This window comes from Kogia breviceps, chromosome 18 (genome assembly GCF_026419965.1).
Source record: "Kogia breviceps isolate mKogBre1 chromosome 18, mKogBre1 haplotype 1, whole genome shotgun sequence".
Classification (NCBI taxonomy): Eukaryota; Metazoa; Chordata; class Mammalia; order Artiodactyla; family Physeteridae; genus Kogia; species Kogia breviceps.
Window position 1 is genome coordinate 58,176,560 of NC_081327.1, and position 14,180 is coordinate 58,190,739.

Below are 14,180 nucleotides of genomic sequence, written 5' to 3' on the forward strand. Positions count from 1 at the left end.
CCACGCACCGCAACGAAGAGTAGCCCCCACAACTAGAGAAAGCCCGCGTGCAGCCAAAAATAAATAAATAAATAAATAAATAAAACAAAATAATGCATACTGCGTATTTAATACATGAGCAGCAAGATGACCGTGACGACGGACTTCGGAGTGGGCGTGCGCTCCGTCTTTTGTAGACAACTTCCCACGGATCCCTCTCCCACGACAGTAGCTCTTAAAAGCACACACTCTGGCGCCAGACCGCTTGGACTCAGACCCCAGCTCTGCCCCCTATTAACTGTGACCCGGGGCAGCACGTTCACTCAGGGCCTCGGTTTCTCCACCTGCAGTGGGGGATGAGAGCACCTACCTGGCCGGATTCTCACGAAGAATAAGCCATCCAGCACGGTTTGCACGACGCAGCCGACACCTGTTAACCGTGACCGCAAACCTAAGGAAATGCTCCCATGAGTGCTGGGAGTGTCCTTCCGCATTTCATTTCTAGAGTTACCCTGCACCAGGCTCCAGTTCTCGAATGCCCACGGAAGCGAGCAGGGTGCACAGATGCTCAGCAGCCTGGGGGCCGTGGCTGGCCTGTGGGGACGGCTGTTCTCAGAGTCCTGGGGCCCAGAAGACGGAGCTGTGTGCCACCAGATGGGCGGGCGGAAGCACGGCAAGGAGGGCCAGAGGAGGCTCGGCCCTGGAGATCACGGGGAGACCGGAAACCGTGACGCGGCGCATAAAGGTGGGGCCTAGCCCAGCCTCAGTGGCCCGTGGGCTTGCACGTGGCCCCGGAGCTGTCCCGCGTGTCACTCACGCACCTGCCGATGGGTTTGCTGCGGAGGACGTGCCCTGCCCAGGCCCGGGCTGCGGGGTCTGGACGCCAGCCGCCCAGCTCCCGCCCTGACCTCAGCCTGAGAACCGGCCCCTGCCTGCTTCTCGGGGTCCTGGGCGGGTGTGGGCTCGTGCACCTAACTCCCGCGATACGGTTATCTGGGGACAGCGTGGGCATTAATAGTTTGTCACTGAAACCCAGATTTACTTCACAACTTTAAAGGAGATTCTAAAAAGACAGATGTGCATGTAGAAGTGCTCTGGCTGCCCCTGGGCTCCTGTGTTTGGGGCTGTGACCCCTCTTGCATCTGCGAGGTCTGGCCAGGCCAGCTTCTCCCCATCCACCCTCAGGGTGCTTTAGTTCTTCCCTTCTGCCAGTAGAGATGGACTGTAAACACAGCCTACGGGATTTGTTTTGTTTATTCTGCTTATTAAACTGTAACCTCATATAGGATTGCCTTAGGGCCCAAGTAACAAATAAACTGTCAAACGAAATAAAACATAAAGCAGCAGGGGTGGAGACAGCAAAACCCAAATTGCACACTGCAATCTGAGGCATCTGTGAAGCCAAAGTATCCTCCTGTCTCCAAATAATCTCCAATTTGACCTGATCAACTCTTGAGCCCTCTCCAACCAGGGCCGGCTGGAGGGGGCACAAGAGGAATTCCAGAAACACAGGACCCCTTGGGGGAAGCTGCTGGGAGATCCTGGTGCCCAGCCGCCTGTGCTGGTCTATCTTTTCAACAACCCACGGGGGAGGGGGGAGTATGTGAGCCGTGATTGAAATTCTATGTAGAAGCGGCCACCTCTTCCTCTGTCAAATCAACCCCGTCAATCACAGAGAAAAGGCAGCAGTGCCTGCACCCCTGAGCCTCATGGCCGCTGCCGCCGCAGCCTGTCCTGGAGGGAGGCCTGTCTGAGCGCTCAGCCCTCACCTTGTGCCACATCTGTGCTGAGGCTGTCCTGTGCGCGCTGACCCTGTGCTCGGCCAGCCCGGCCCCCCTGGGAGTGCGAGTCAAGCCAAGCCAAGCCGCTGGGGGACACTGGAAGCTCCCCAGGTCTCCAGGGCCTCCTGGAGACCAGCGCCTGTCATCGCACCTCCCCTCTGCCCACACAGGGTCTTCCTGCCCTCGCCTTCCCCCCCTCCCATCTGTCTAGAGCCTGCTCTCCACGAAGCAGTCCAAATCATGCCTATAAAACCGAACAATTGGTCCTGGGCTCAAAACCCTCCAGCCCCTCCAGTACAGAGGAAGGGTCCGGACCACTGGGCATTCCGGCCCTGGCCTGAGCCCAGCCCTGCCTCCCTCCGCCTCCCTCCACCCAACCCGGCCACCGAGCACCTCCCACCTGCACGTTCCCAGCTTCTGCCTTCCCTTCCCCTTCCAAGAGAGCAGATTTTATGTTATGCATATTTCACCACAATTTTTCAGATGTTCCCTTCTCTGTGGAGCCTGATCTCCCCGCCTCAGGGCTTGTCACTAGAACGGGAGGCCACTGAGAACAGCCATCACTTTGTTCACGGCTGTGTCCTCAGCACCCAGGACACAGCCACGCAGTAAACATCTGTCAAAGGCACTTTCCATTTATACCACAAAAATCTCCCTTTCTCTCCGGTTCCTTCCTTCTCTGCAACTGCCTTGGAGGCCTCTCACCAATCCCCCAAAACTCGCCCCCAGCCTCCTACCCCATCTCCCCATCAGCTTTGCTTTGGACCAGTAACAGCACTGGTGTGTCTTCCCTGTCCTCTGCCTCTTTCATTCTTTCTTTTGAGCTACTTTTGTCCTTTGTCTTTCGGTTCTGCCCTACAGAATACCGAGAATGGGCCAGCCACCTCTGAGTGCGAGGGAACGGGACAGGAGGTGGGAGGAAGGCAGGTTTTCCTCAGTGGGCTGGCAGGAAAGGCCAGGAAAGCTCTGCAAGCACTTGCTCGTCCCTGTCTTTTCCCCGTTTTGCTGTGACTGTCCAACTTCAGTGTGGTTTGTGGAACATCTGCAGAGGCAGGCCCACCACAGATGTGCTGATAAACCATTAACAGCCACAGACCTCTGGGGTCCACAAGCAGCCAGCCGGCGGCCACTCTGTGTCTTAACATGGAGAAGCACAAAGGCCTAGGACCGTCCTCCTTCCGGGAGACAGCATGCTCTGTCCAGCGGGTGAAAAGGAGCCTCTCGGTGACAGCCGCTAGCTGTGTTATGGGCACATAATCTGACCAGTGGCTACAGGATCCCAGAGCATCCTGTTGGCTACAGGGCACGTCCAACGGGGAGCTCCCGGGAGACAAAACACAGAACAGCGATGAAGCCTTCCTTCTTTCCTTATCTTACCATCTCCCTAACAGGTAACCCGAGGGAGCAGAGACACATCAAGCCTGTAACTTTCCGACACTGGCTATAACATGGACATCCAGACACAATCCCTCTTTCCTGCCAGCGGGACCCAGACAAGGCTTCTGAACCTGGCTGTGGCTCCCCAGTGGCTAGAGAACCTGGACAGGCAAACCGCAATTGGAACAGACAGAAACCCCACTGCAAACTCGCACTGTAGGAAAGGGGCTGGCCCCTGACAAGGGAACGATGGGGGTGCCCACTCACTGTGACTGGATCTGGGGCGCACTCCGGGCCGTCTGGAGGCTCCCTTGCAGCCTCCCCCTTTGCTGGAGGTGCGTCCGCTCCAACCACAGCTCAGAGGGTGCTGGCAGCACTGTCAGCTCACGTCTCTACTCCGTGACCCCAAAGGCAAAGTCCTCTCCCCGTTTGCAAACACGACTCCTAGGAACTCCCTCACGGTCCAGTGGTTAGGACTCGGAGCTTTCACTGCCGGGGCCCAGGTTCAATCCCCGGTCAGGGAGCTAAGATCCCGCAAGGCATGTGGCTCAGCCAAAAAAACAAACAAACAAACACCTATGAGTCCTAAGGAAGGACTTGGGGGGTGGCTGTCCTCTCCCTGAACTAACCAATGTGGTGACTGGTGACTAGTGTGACGATACGAAGGGCTAGGGCCACACGGTGGGTAGCGAGGAACCCAGCGGATGGGCTTTACTGAGCAGGTATGAACAGCAGACATGTTCTCCAACCATCACTGCGGGCAGCGGCCTCCAATCTGGCTGTCCCTGCCATGTGACACCACATTATGTGAGAAGCCCATGGAGTCACACGGTGAGGAGCTGCTGCCACCTGCCAGGAGCCAGGCAAGGGCGTTACCTTGCACACTTGGCAAGTTTCAAGCGACCACAACCCCAGGTGTCACCTGCACTGCAGCCTGGAGAGGCCAAGCACTCAGGAGCCATGCGGCAATAAACACTGGTTGTTCTAACTTGCTGAGTTTAGGGTAATTTGTTACACAGCAATGGATAACTGATATAATCAACAGAGCAAGTGGTTAAATTAATGAATTTGGCATGTGCTGTCCAGAACTCTGGGTGTTAACACAGACCTGCCCTTTCCAGGACCCTCCTAAATGTCTGTCCAGAATCCCACACCCACATCTGGAGAACTATCGAGGAATACATAGCTACTTAGTCACGTGCGAATTCCTGGACAGGTTTTTGGCTAGTAATCATGGACTTTTCCCCTCTCGAGAACAAATCTGATATTATGAAATCTTGTTGTACCTGTGGGTAAAACCCAATGAGTGAGCCATGGGGGAAGAAATCGTTTCCTAAGAAAGATGTGCAGGCCAGAAACACACTTTACCAAAATTCAGGGTATGATGACTTTATTCAAACATTCCACAGGGGAGTGTATTTTATAGATGACAACCTAATATTAGGCAAAGATCTAGGTATAGGCCAGGTCATTCAAAGCTGCAAGACAGCCTCAGGCCAGCAGCTCACCATTATGGGTGCACTTACAGTCATTACCTTATGCGACAGCCAAAGGGTTCCAAAGACTAGGCCCAAGTGTGGAGTCACTATGCTTTTTAAAAATTTTTATTGAAATATAGTTGATTTACAATGTTGTGTTAGCTTCAGGTGTACAGCAAAGTGATTCAGTTATACATACATATGTATATGTATATATATATATATATATATATACTTTTCTCTTTTAATTTTTTTAATATTTATTTATTTGGCTGCGTCAGGTCTTAGTCTTCATTATGCTGCTTGGGCTCCAGAGCCCGCAGGCTTACTTGCCCCGAGGCATGTGGTATCTAGTTCCCCAACCAGGGATCGAACCCCCGTCCCCTGCATTGGAAGGTGGATTCTAAACCACTAGACCACCAGGGAAGTCCCTATCTATTCTGTTGTTAGATTCTTTTCCATTATAGGCTATTACAAGTTACTGAATATAGTTCCCTGTGCTATACAGTAGTTCCTTATTGGAACTGTGATTTTTTTTAAAAAAGTTTAGCGCTTTAGTTGCAGCCAAGCTGCATAATTTGCGAAGAAGCAAACAATTATTTGCTCTGATATTAATAACGAAGCTTATATCTTAAAACCAAAGATGGCCCCAAAGATGAACCTCTGTCCCAGACTGCTAAAGTGTTATTCCTATTTTACAGACAAGGGGATGGACAGATGTCGTCAGAGCAGCTTGCCCGAAGCCCCTCGGTTGACAGCTGGCGGCACAGGAGCCCAGCAAGGGTCAGAGGGACAGCAGCAGGGCGAGGGGCCTTGCTCCCTGCCCTTCTCGCCTGGTGTCAGGGAGGTGATACAGAGGCCTAGACAAGCCTGGCCGCAGCCAGTTCACTGTGATGGCCTCTGACATAGTTAAGGGAAGCCAAGCCCAAAGGTCCTGAGGTGCACAGGGTTCCGAGACTGAGGAAGTAGAACTGAGTAAACACAAGTCACAAGGTACAGAAAGAACAGAGAGCAGGTGACAGGTAGGAGTGGCTCAGGAAAGTGAAGGCGGTGCCTCAGGAGTGGGGCCCGGGAGGAGCCGGGTCTGCTAAGGGCACCCCCACCCCTCCGCAGGTCCTTCTCTTCCAGGGTCTAGGCCACTGGGTGTCTGAATTCTCTAAGTGAACCCCCATCGCCCAAGGCCACTGCAGTGGTGGGACTGAGCAGGGTGGGGTTCAGAGTCAAGGTCCACCTCTCACCTGAGGCCTGGGTTGCAGCCAGCTCTCAAAGCACAGTTGCTCAGTAAATGTGTTTGGATGAGTGAATTAATATTTCCCAGAACCTCATTTCCCACGACATCCTGGATGTGGACGGCTTCCCAGCCGATGAGCTGCTTTCACGTATTTTTATTGCATTTTATCTTTACAACAACCCCGTGGGACACCCGATATCAGCCTCCCTCTGCAGATAACTTTATCCCCATTTTACTGATGAGAAAATTGAGGCTTGGAGAAGGTAATCACTTGCTCAAGGCCACAGACTCAGGACAGAAGCCAGCACTCCTTTCCCAAAGCCCAGCTCCTGCTATCACCCTGCACTGCTTCCAAAAGAACCTCCTGCAAAGAGCTTAGATTCCAATAACACTTTGTACTTGTAACAATGTTAACAGGACTGCATCTTACACGTTCTCGCCACGTTCAAATTTATTAGAGGCTGTGAGTCACCAATTCTCTGTGCTGGGTTAGGAGGGAACCGGGTGAGGGCGGGGCTCAGCCACTTCCTGTTAGAGCAGCATTGCACAAGCTCTGATAGGGTACAAGGGGGCAAGAAACTACTTGGAAGCCTGGTCACGGTTATGGGACTGGTCTGGGGAGAGTGGACAGCAGCATGTGCGTGGGACAGATTAACCAGTGAAAGAAAAACAGTGAAGGAGGACACCGGAGAGGATGGATGGATTGTTCAGAGAAAGTGAGAGGCAGGCAGTCCAGCTGCGCAGGTCAGGGGCAGCCCCCTCTCCACAATCAACCACACTCAAGAACCTGGCTGCCAGAGCGGGGACCTATAATCAGGACGCTGCATTAAAAAAAATGTCCCTAAACCTTTGCAGCTTCAGGACCGAGGGGGGAGCACATATGACCTTTACAGCCATAGGACGAAGAGCACAGGCCCTGAAACCAGTCAGACTGTCCCTGAAACTCTGTGCCATTAATTCTTAGCTGTGACCTTGGAAAGGTTACTTTAAAGTGTCCTGAGTCCGTTTCCTTATCTGTAAAATAGATGTAAAAGCATTTCCTTCGCACACTTGTGAAGATTAAAAGAATGTTTGATACACAGCCAGGCACTAGCTGGCATTCAGAAACACCGGTTATCGTCTAATGACCTTAGGAATTGGGGGATTACAGAAAAACACACGAACAAACTTAAGTCACCATAACACAATCAGCAGTCTCAGAGCTAAGCGTTCAAGCACCAGACCTCCGGGGGACCCTGGGGTCCGGAATCCCAGCGATAAAACCACAGACTCCCCCCAACCCCCGCCTCCCAGGGATAGAGCGGAGTACGTCCCCCGGGCTGTGATCCTGGTCTCCAGGGCTGGGCACGACTTCCAGAGGGGGTCTGCCTGCCTCCAGGAGAAAATAACAGTGGACGAGATGGTTACCTCTCCAAAATTAAGCGTCTGTAGGCCAAGATTGCCAGCCGCCTGCGCCGGGGGGCTCAGCTACCCTCTCCTGAAGTCCTTGCTCTTACCCTAAGCCCCTTCCTCATCCGCTCCGTCCGTAGGACCCTCCAGGCACCACCCGGGCAGGCTCTGAGGCCAGAGCCCGGACCAGCGAAGCCCTCCTCCCCTCGGCAGCACCCTCTTCGCGCCAAGACCGCGCCGGGTTCCAAGGGTCGGAGTAGGGGTTAGGGTCCAGGTCTGAGGGTCGGAGTCGGGGTCAGGATCCGGGTCTGAGGGTCGAAGTCGGGGTCAGGGCCGCGGGCGGCCCTGCCATCTAAGCACGCTCCGCGCCCCTCGGGCTCCCTCGCTCGCTCTGAAGCCCCGCGACCCGCTGCGCCAAGTCCCTACGGGAGCGGCGGCTCGGCGCGGCGTTCCGATGCCCTCCTTGGCTGCAGCTCTACTCTAGGTGCTCCGCACGAGGTGGCACCTCAAACCGCTAGAGAACTCCAGCTGGATTAGGGGTGCAGCGGACGCCACGTGCGGCGCCAGAATCCGCGAGCAGGGGACTGACGTTTCGCAGGCCTGACCGCGCAGGTGCACCAACGAGGCCCGGACCGCGCAAGCGCCCCGAGGAAACCTCACCCCCGCCTCCCCCCCCACACACCCTCGACCGCGCAGGCGCCCCGAAGAGACACCCCCCTCCCCCCCCCGACTGCGCACGCGCCGCTTCCGGGTCAACATGGCGGCCGCGTATCTGCTGTTGCGCGCTCTCCGCCTGGGTCCGGGGCCAGGGCCGGGGCGGCTGCGGGGCCCCTACTCTGGCTGGAGCCCAGGCAGCTCCGCCAAGACCGGGTGGAGGTGGCCGTATGTTGTCCACAGGCCTCTCATGGGAGTCGTCGGGCCTGGAGGCCGAGTCCTGCAGGTAATGTGCGGGGAAGATGCCCTCCCGCCGCCGGGTCTTCGTCGTGCGAGAGGCAGCTTTCGGGCCGGCAGCCCGGGGGAGGAGCGGGGGCCGAGGCGGGCGGGCGGGCGGGCAGCCGAGGGAGGGGCCGGGGGCGAGGCCGTACAGTTCACTTGGACTCTTCTAGTCCTTGTTTCGTGTGTTGGTATCTTCTGCCCGTCTTCCTGGCGTTTTGAAATTGAATCGAGAAAGTTTTCATCAATTTCTGGCAGAGAACTATTAGCTCATATAGATCAGATCCCAACCAGATGAATTCCAGCACCTTCCAGATGCTCTAAGTGGGCTGCCAGAAAGTGTTTTGTGTGAGCAAAGTACCTTGTAACTGTGTTTTACTTTTGTCGTGTAGCTTGACATGTTATGGTTCAAATTCATAGACCCTCTGTGTGAAGGGTGTGTTCCAGGCACTGTTAATGTTAACATTTCACTCTGAAAACAAAGACCCTAAGTTCTAAGCTGAAAAATCAGCCTTTTTCGCTGATTTTTTTTTTAGCCCTCTCTTAGGACCTCGACACTCACATTTTAGGTTGTAGTGTATTATTACTGTGTTTCACCATAACTTGAGGACCAATTTCGTATCATAATCCTATTCTACATTCCTGGCCACCTTTCCCGAGTCTGAGGGCAACTATGGCTGCATTACACTTGTTTTTGTTTTTGCTGTTTAGTTCTATTGAGAAGGAAAATCATAATTTATTATTTTTAATCAGATTCTTTGATTATTCTATGAAAATAAGTAAGAACTGAAGTAGGCAATTCACGCATACTTATGAAGTCTAAACAGGTAACCTCACCAGTACCTATAATAGTAATAAAGTCGTCTGGTTTAAACAAGCAGTGTTGAGGGCTGACTTTGAAGAATGACTTTTTTTCCCCCATTATATCTAACATGCTGATGTTTCTCAGTTATTGGGCCCAGTCCACACTCTCTGGTCCTCCCTTATATGCCTCCTGGTCATCACTGAGCCAAGAATAGTAGTATTAATTAAATGGGACAATAATTGTACGGACGAGGAAGTTTTAACCCGCTGCTAACCGGAAATTTCATGTAATATACTCCTTTGGTAAGGAGTTACTTTTCTCCATAATAACAGCAGACCAGGGATGAAGTAAGGGGAAAAAAATTAAATATGAGTAAATAAAACAGAAATGAAGAAATTGCCACCACAGAGATACAAGAAATGAAGATGGACCGTTGACCATAACATAAAACACATTCAAGCGGGAAACTGGTGGATTACCTGGGAATGTTCTACAAGGAATACTCGTCTGGAGTTGTGGGGAGCAAAGGGTCTGGGCAGCCACTGTGGCCTTTGCTCCTTGGGTCTTGCAGGAGAGCTGTGAGCCTTGGCTCACAGAATGGCAGCCAGGGTTCTTCACCTTGAGTATCAGCATTTCTTTGACTTGCTCGCTTGCTTTTAAGGTGTTTTGTTTTGTTTTGTATCAACATCCCCATTTTATTTTATTTTTTAATTTTTTTTTTTTTTTTTGCGGTACGCGGGCCTCTCACTGCCGTGGCCTCTCCCGTTGCGGAGCACAGGCTCCGGACGCGCAGGCTCGGCGGCCACGGCTCACGGGCCCAGCCGATCCGCGTCATGTGGGATCTTCCCGGACCGGGGCACGAACCCGTGTCCCCTGCATCGGCAGGCGGACTCTCAACCACTGCGCCACCAGGGAAGCCCCCCATTTTATTTTTAGTGGGTTTTTTACTATTTTTTAACATTTTTATTGGAGTATGATGCTTTACATTGTCGTGTTAGTTGCTGCTGTACAACAAAGTGAATCAGCTATATGTATATATATATCGCCATATCCCGTCCCTCTTGCATCTCCCTCCCGCCCTCTAGGTGGCCACAAAGCACGGAGCTGATCTCCCTGTGCTATGCGGCTGTTTCCCACTAGCTGTCTGTTTTACATTTGGTAGTGTATATATGTCCATGCCACTCTCTCACTTCGTCACAACTTACCCTTCCCCTTCCCCATGTCCTCAAGTCCTAAAAATATGGAACACTTGACGAATTTGCGTGTCATCCTTGCACAGAGGCCATGCTAATCCTCTCTGTATCGTTCCAACTTTAGTGTATGTGCTGTGGAAGCAAGCACTGCTTTTAAGGTTTTGATGTTGTCGTTTGTTTTTTTCTTTTGATGTTATGTTACAACTTTGCAGTAATGCTCAGACTTGCTTCATATTTCAGGACAGTGTAAATATTACAAGTAGATAAATATCAGAGCTTTTAGGAAAGATTTTGCAGCAGGGAATCAGTGTGCATTGCCTGGGTGTGCTGTGGGGTCGGTGTGACTGAGTCTCTGTGCTGCTCTTTTCAGAGTCTCCAGTTGCGACGGCTGACGCCCACGTTTGAAGGGACCAGCAGATTGTTGGTGAAACAGCATCTCGTCCAGAATCCAGTCGGACTCTGGAAACTTCTAGGTGTGTATCTTTTGAAGACGGAGGTGACGGGCAGAGCCTGTGGCCTTTGTGGATAAATTCAGAGAATGTGCTTGTTTGACATCATCAGAAAAACGAGATCACGAAGAGGCCCTCTGGCTGCTACTCACTGTGAGCCCTCGATGCTCTGAAATGAAGTTTATGAGGAGGAGATTTGTCTAAGGTCTGAACAAGCCATTTTCGCTTCTTTTCAGTTGTCTTTCTTTTTTTCGTTTTTAATTCTGGTAAGAGTTGGGCTACTTGACAGAGGTTTTTCTTGTGCTGTAGCCCACTCTAGGAACATTTAGTAAGGAGCTACAAACTGGCTGTGTGTATGGATTACGTACAGAAGGCAAGTCAACACAGCCTACAGATAACGTGCCTTTACACTGGAGTTGCACCGTTTAATGAGATCTTGTGACATCCTGCTGTCTCTTTTGATCTTAGGTCAAAGGACCAAGAGGGTTGACACCTGTACTTTTACCCCCCCCCCCTTTATTCAGTTGGAACAGGGAAAAAGTGAAATCTCCCACTGCTACATACGTGCCCACCCCGGTCACGGCAGCCTACACGTGCCCCCAGTGGCACTGCCGTCACCCTCAGACACCCCCGTGTCAGGTGGACCTCGAGGCAGTTTTATCTGTGATTCTCTTAATGTGTATGAAGAAAGGTGCAGCCCAGTCACGTTGTGAGGTGCCTTCCCCCGTTTTAAGCAGTGGTTGGTTCAGACCTTGGACGAGTCGGAGCCTTTGGTGTGAGGAGTGGTCCGGGGGGCGCGTCTCGGTGAAGGTGGTGGCCCGGGGCTGCTGTTGCCGCATCGTGCGGAAACCACTCGCCACTGTTCATTTGTTTAAATTCCTTTAAAGTGACTGCATGTCTTGAAAGGGCTGTTCTCCAACCATTTCATGACACTTTCTCAAGTTTGTGTTCATCATTTTTATTCCCTCACGTTGGTTAACTTAAATTACAGAAACACTTACTTCAGTTGAAGTAGTTGATTATTTATAATGAGTAGATATTAGAGTAAGAATGATTACCCCAGCTTCTAGCGCCTGTGCACGTAGCTTTCAGATAGTTTCTGTTTTGTTTTGCTTGTCTGGGAATACACTCTTCTCCTAAGGGTTCCCCTGTAGTTGCAAGCCTGATTGTTGTGAAACACTTTCCCTATTCCTTGTAGGAGGCACGGACTACTTTAACACCTCAAGGTGGAAGCAGAAGACGAAAGGCAGTGACAAAGCCAAGGGGAGGAGCCCTGAAGATGACGAAGGTATATCCATGAGATCTTAAGCGATGGCTGCCTTGGCCGTCTGCACGTGTGTGCTCTAGTCTAAGGAGTAGGACGCCCACCCTAGGACCACACCTGCCCCCGTCGCTGATGCAGCTGCTGGGTTCTTCCTGCCCACACTTTTAGGGACGGCTTCATCAGCACCTGTGTCCCTTGTTCAGAGTACCTGAAGGTGGGTGGGGTTGCTGTGCTCTGTGTGGAGAGGGTGGACCTCGGATCTGCCCTGGACTCAGAGCTCTGGGGGAGGAAGGCTCCAGGACTCCCCGGCCGAAGCCCCGCTCTCGGGCACACCTGACGGGTGTTGGCACTGCCTCCGGGCCTGAGGAGCAGCCCCGGAGGACAGGATGGTGCGGGGCATGGCCGTGGGGAAGGAGTGGGGCCCCAAGCCCCGGGGCACGGCGAACGGTGGACTTGCAAGTCTCCTCTCGACTCTGGAATTAGGACTCGATGATTGTGTGAGGGGGAGGGAAATGAAAAGGGAACTTTGGACTGAATTGACCTCCAAGATGACAGCTGGCTGCGGGGAGCTGATACATATGGAACTCGCTCGGCCTTAGCAGTGGTTGGAGCACTCCCAGCACTGTGCTCAGTGATTTGCGTGCCCTCTCTCCAGAGTGACCCTGTCACTGGCCCTTTCTACATACAAGGACGCTGGATGCCTGCTCTTTGCCGGGTCCAGGGAGGGACACACGCGTGGGGAGGCGGCGCCGATTTTGACGTGGCTGCAGTGGGCTGTGGTGCAGGGCCCGAGGCCCGGGGGCCCTGGAGGAGGTGCTTTCCCCAAAGGCCAGCCATGCTCAGAACCAGGCTCCTGTGAGCCCCAGATGCCTCAGGGGGGATGGCAGCCTGAGAAGCGCTTTCTTTATCGGACCCCGGGCCTGTCACCAGAACTGCACACAGACTGCTCCCGTTCCCCAGGCTCCGTCTTTCCAGAAGGGCGCAGCCACCCTGGCAGCTTAGTTGGAACAACACGACTTCCCAACCAGGTTTTGGGAACTGTGAGGAGGACCTTCCTCCCTAGTCTGGTCCAGAAATGTCTTCAGGAGCTGGGGGTCTGGAGGCCCGGCCGCAGAGCCCACCGGTTATGGGGTGAAGCCCCTTGTGCTCGACTTTCTAGGAGGGGCTGTGTTTTCCTGATGCTCACGTCCATCCTGCGCTGGCGGCCCCTTCGTTTACCTTGAGAGGAGCTGTAACTTTCCATTGGTCGTGACTCCCACAGTGCCCTTGGTTGGGTTCAGATTAGACGTTTCTGGTTGTCGACCTCCTGGCCGCAGGCTCAGGGAGTGTGGGTGCTGTAGGCTTCCTTCATCATCACCCCCGGGGAAAGGCCCCCAGGGGACTTGGCTCTTCTTTTTTTTTTTTCTTTTTATAAATTTATTTATGTATTTATTTATGGCTGTGTTGGGTCTTTGTTGCCGTGCGCAGGCTTTCTCTAGTTGCAGGGAGCAGGCTTTTCATTGAGGTGGCCTCTCCTGCTGCAGAGCACGGGCTGTAGGCCTGCGGGTTTCAGTTGTGTCATGTGGGCTAAGCAGCTGTGGCTCACGGGCTCTAGAGCGCAGGCTCAGTAGTTGTGGCACACGAGCTTAGCTGCTTCGCGGCATGTGGGATCTTCCCGGACCAGGGCTCAAACCCGTGTCGCCTGCATTGGCAGGTGGATTCTTAACCACTGCGCCACCAGGGAAGCCCTGACCATGGGTATTTTTCTTTATTTTATTTTATTTATTTGTTTATTTTTGGCTGCCTTGGGTCTTTATTGCTGTGCACGGGCTTTTCACTAGTTGGGGTGAGCAGGGGCTACTCTTCATGGCAGTGCGTGGGCTTCTCATTTCAGTGGCTTCTTTAGTTGCAGAGCACGGGCTCTAGGCGTGCGGGCTTCAGTAGTTGTGGCTCGTGAGCTCAGTAGTTGTGGCTTGCGAGCTCTAGAGCACAGGCTAAGTAGTTGTGGGGCACGGGCTTAGTTGCTCCACGGCATGTGGGATCTTCCCGGACCATGGATCGAACCCGTGTCCCCTGCATTGGCAGGCGGATTCTTAACCATTGTGCCACCAGGGAAGTCCCCCCATGCATTCTTAAGCATTTCACTTCATGACCTTTGACCATGGGTATTTTTCTTTATTTTTCCTACTTTTTTCTTTCCCCCGTCCGCACCTTGCGGCATGTGAGATCTTAGTTCCCAGATCAGGGATCAAACCAGTGGCCCCTGCACTGGGAGGGCCAGGGAATTCCCTCCTACAATTTTTTTTGATATTATTTTTTTAT

General features: G+C 52.9%; 1 protein-coding gene and 1 non-coding gene across 2 annotated transcripts in view; one reads left to right on the forward strand and one right to left on the reverse strand.

Moving 5' to 3' along the window:
* The first annotated feature begins 7,928 nt into the window (after window positions 1-7,928).
* Window positions 7,929-14,180, forward strand: part of SPG7 (SPG7 matrix AAA peptidase subunit, paraplegin) — a 30,851-nt gene continuing 24,599 nt past the window's right edge. The window contains exons 1-3 of the mRNA XM_059045897.2: window positions 7,929-8,175; window positions 10,537-10,639; window positions 11,814-11,903. Coding sequence (XP_058901880.1) covers window positions 7,993-8,175; window positions 10,537-10,639; window positions 11,814-11,903 — 376 coding nt within the window. The 5' untranslated portion in view covers window positions 7,929-7,992. The remainder of the gene's footprint in view (window positions 8,176-10,536; window positions 10,640-11,813; window positions 11,904-14,180) is intronic.
* On the reverse strand, window positions 10,208-10,314 carry LOC131745676 (U6 spliceosomal RNA). Its single transcript, XR_009332409.1, has one exon. It is a non-coding gene; the product is annotated as a U6 spliceosomal RNA (small nuclear RNA).